The sequence below is a fragment of the Gastrolobium bilobum genome, unplaced genomic scaffold, assembly GCF_033153095.1.
Source record: "Gastrolobium bilobum isolate Gb01-03AN ecotype WA unplaced genomic scaffold, APGP_CSIRO_Gbil_v1 utg3209, whole genome shotgun sequence".
In the NCBI taxonomy this organism is placed as follows: Eukaryota; Viridiplantae; Streptophyta; class Magnoliopsida; order Fabales; family Fabaceae; genus Gastrolobium; species Gastrolobium bilobum.
The window spans coordinates 628,041-631,287 of record NW_026899772.1 but is presented as its reverse complement, the minus strand read 5'-3'; the positions used below and the strand labels follow the sequence as shown (position 1 = coordinate 631,287).

At 37.3% G+C, this 3,247-nt stretch overlaps 1 protein-coding gene across 1 annotated transcript; it reads left to right on the top strand.

The window, feature by feature from the left end:
* Positions 1-520: 520 nt before the first annotated feature.
* On the top strand, positions 521-2,905 carry LOC133293318 (G-type lectin S-receptor-like serine/threonine-protein kinase LECRK3). Its single transcript, XM_061491865.1, has one exon. The coding sequence runs from the start codon at positions 521-523 to the stop codon at positions 2,903-2,905; it is 2,385 nt and encodes a 794-aa protein (XP_061347849.1).
* Positions 2,906-3,247: the final 342 nt, after the last annotated feature.

The following is a 3,247-nucleotide window of genomic DNA, read 5'->3' as shown; positions in this document are numbered from 1 at the left end:
TAGTGCAGTTTTATTTGCATCTTTGAATTGAAAACGTCAAGAGGAAGGCTTTTATATAAAATTTGCTTCTCATGACTTTTTTTAAGTCCAACAAACAAAGGTTACATATGCAACAAACTATCCCAATAAAATTTCATTTAGACAAGTCAATGAAATTTGAATAGTCGCATGAGTCATTTTCAGTTGAGAAACGTACAACAACTAAAAGACAGACAGAATCTGTTTGATTTTTTTTTTTTTTTTTATATACCAAAGTTATCTTGTACAAAAGACAATTTTGTTACGGGCAAGTTCTCAAAAAGTATTAACACATGTTCTCATTCTACTTGTTCAGCTCTCATTCACCAACTGAACTATTATTATTTGTTAAATCTATCTGACTTTAAGCAACGAGTTATTCCACATTTTCCTCTTGTTATGGACATAATACATAATATATATGGTAATAACTGATGCTTAGAATTAAGAATCAGTTGCCATTTATGTTTCATAACAAGAAGAAATTTCATCCATTCACGTAATGGCTATTGATCATCAATATCATCTCTTGCTGTTTTTCTTCCTAGCGTTACTTCCATTTTCTACTGTTGCTCAAACTTATGGGAACATTTCCTTGGGGACTTCCTTCACTGCACAAGCAGATAACTCCTCATGGGCAGCATCGCCATCTGGTGACTTTGCATTTGGGTTCCAACAGATTGAGGAAAATGGGTTCTTACTATCCATTTGGTTCAACAAAATACCAGAAAGAACCATTGTCTGGTCAGCCAATGGACAAAACCTTGCACCAAAGGGTTCAAAAATTGAGCTCACCTCAGATGGATGGTTCTTGCTCAGTGATCCCAGTGGCAATAAGATATGGCCTGCTGGTTCCTCAGGTGGTGGAACTGTTTATGCAGCAATGCTTGATACTGGCAACTTTGTTCTTGCAGGCAAAAATTCTCAATATTTGTGGCAGAGTTTTAATCAACCAACTGACACAATTTTACCAGGACAGGTTCTGAACCAACCTGGTACTCTTGTTGCAAGATATCTTGAGACAAATCACTCAAGTGGAAGATTCCAGTTTGTGCTAAACACTGATGGGACTCTTGCGCTTTACACCACAAATTTCCCAATATTGAATTCTCTAAATTATCCTTATTGGAATACCAAGGTTGTTGGCCGTGGCTTCTCATTGGTCTTCAACAATACTGGGTATATTTTCCTAGGTGCAAATAATGGGAGCATAATTCAAATGATATCATCAAATGCTCCCTCTACTCAAGATTTCTACCAGAGAGCAATCCTTGAACATGATGGAGTTTTCAGGCACTATGTCTACCCCAAGAGTAGTAGCTCCAATCAGAAGGCTTGGTCATCTGTGTCCTTTATACCTTCAAATATCTGTATGAGTATTACTGAACCAGTAGGAAATGGAGCTTGTGGGTTCAACAGCTATTGTACTCTTGATGGGGGAAAGAGTTGCCAGTGTCCATCTGGTTATAGCTTCATTGATCCAGGTGATGTGATGAAGGGATGCATGCAGGACTTTGATTCTCAGAGTTGTAATGAATCTTTCCCAGAAACTGATCTCTTTGATTTCTATGAGATGGAAAATACGGATTGGCCTTATTCAGATTTTGAACATTTTCAGTCAGTGACTGTGGATTGGTGCAGACAGGCTTGCTTGGTTGATTGTTTCTGTGCTGTTGCCATTTTCAGAAACGGTGAATGCTGGAAAAAGAAGCTACCCTTATCCAATGGAAGAATTGATTCAACTGTTGGAGGGATAGCTCTGATAAAGACAAGAAAAGATAATTCTACAACGAAATTTGAGGGTCCTATTAAAAGGAATAATCAGTCAAAGCTGATTATTGTTGGATCAGTGCTTTTAAGTAGTTCTGTGGTGGTAAACTTGTTCTTGTTAGTGACAGCTTTTCTAGTTGCATACAGGTTTGGCCACAGGAATTCTCAGGTGAATCAATCAAGCCAACTCATCACAGGCATGTTTCTTAGAAGTTTCACTTATGAAGAGTTAAGGAAGGCAACAAATGGATTCAAGGAAGAGCTGGGTCGTGGTGCATTTTCAACAGTTTACAAAGGAGTTCTGTTAGACCTTATGGAGAACCCCATTGCTGTTAAGAAGTTAAACAATATGGTCAAAGAAAATGAAGATGAGTTCAAAACAGAAGTGAGTGCAATTGGTAGGACAAATCATAGGAATTTGGTCCAACTTGTAGGATTTTGTAACGAGGGAGAGCATAGGCTACTTGTCTATGAGTTCATGAGCAAAGGATCTTTAGCAAGCTTCCTTTTTGACTCCCAAAGACCAACATGGTTTCAAAGAATGCAGATTGCTTTAGGGACAGCCAGGGGACTCTTGTATTTGCATGAAGAGTGCACTACCCAAATCATACACTGTGACATTAAGCCTCAAAATGTTTTGCTTGATGACAGTTGCACTTCTAAGATATCTGACTTTGGCTTAGCCAAGCTTTTGAAGATTGACCAAATTGGAACTAATACAGCAATAAGGGGTACTAAAGGGTATGTTGCCCCGGAATGGTTTAGGAACATGCCTATTACCATTAAGGTTGATGTTTACAGTTATGGAGTTTTGTTGCTAGAAATCATTTGCTGCAGGAAGAGCTTTGAGTCAAAGGTTGAGAATGAGAACCAGATGGTACTGATAGATTGGGCCTATGATTGCTTTCAGGAAAGGAAACTTGATCTGTTGGTGGTAGATGACAAGGATGCCTTAGATGACATGAAGAGGGTGGAAAAGTATGTTATGGTTGCTCTATGGTGTGTTCAGGAGGATCCATCCCTAAGACCCACCATGAAGAAAGTTTTACAGATGCTTGAAGGATCTACAGATGTACCAATCCCTCCTGATCTTCCCTCATTCACAATTTCAATGTAAACCTGACAAAAAGTGTTCTAGTAACTTTGTTGTGTCTTTTGTTAACAAGTTTACTGTATTCATTGCTTTTACTTTAATCAAGTAATTACCATCATGAAATAAGAGATTACTACTTTGTATATGTATTTATAATTTCAGAGTGCCTCTTTCAAAGAGATTACTTCTTTGGTTTTGCATTATTACAAATAGAATAAGTAATGTGACATTATTTCAAAGAGATATACGTGACATACATAAATTGTAAAGTGGTGGACAGAATAAATGCATATATTATAATAATGTACCGAATATTCAATATTATGGTAGTACTGAAAATACTTTTTAGTAAGATGAAAATAGTTT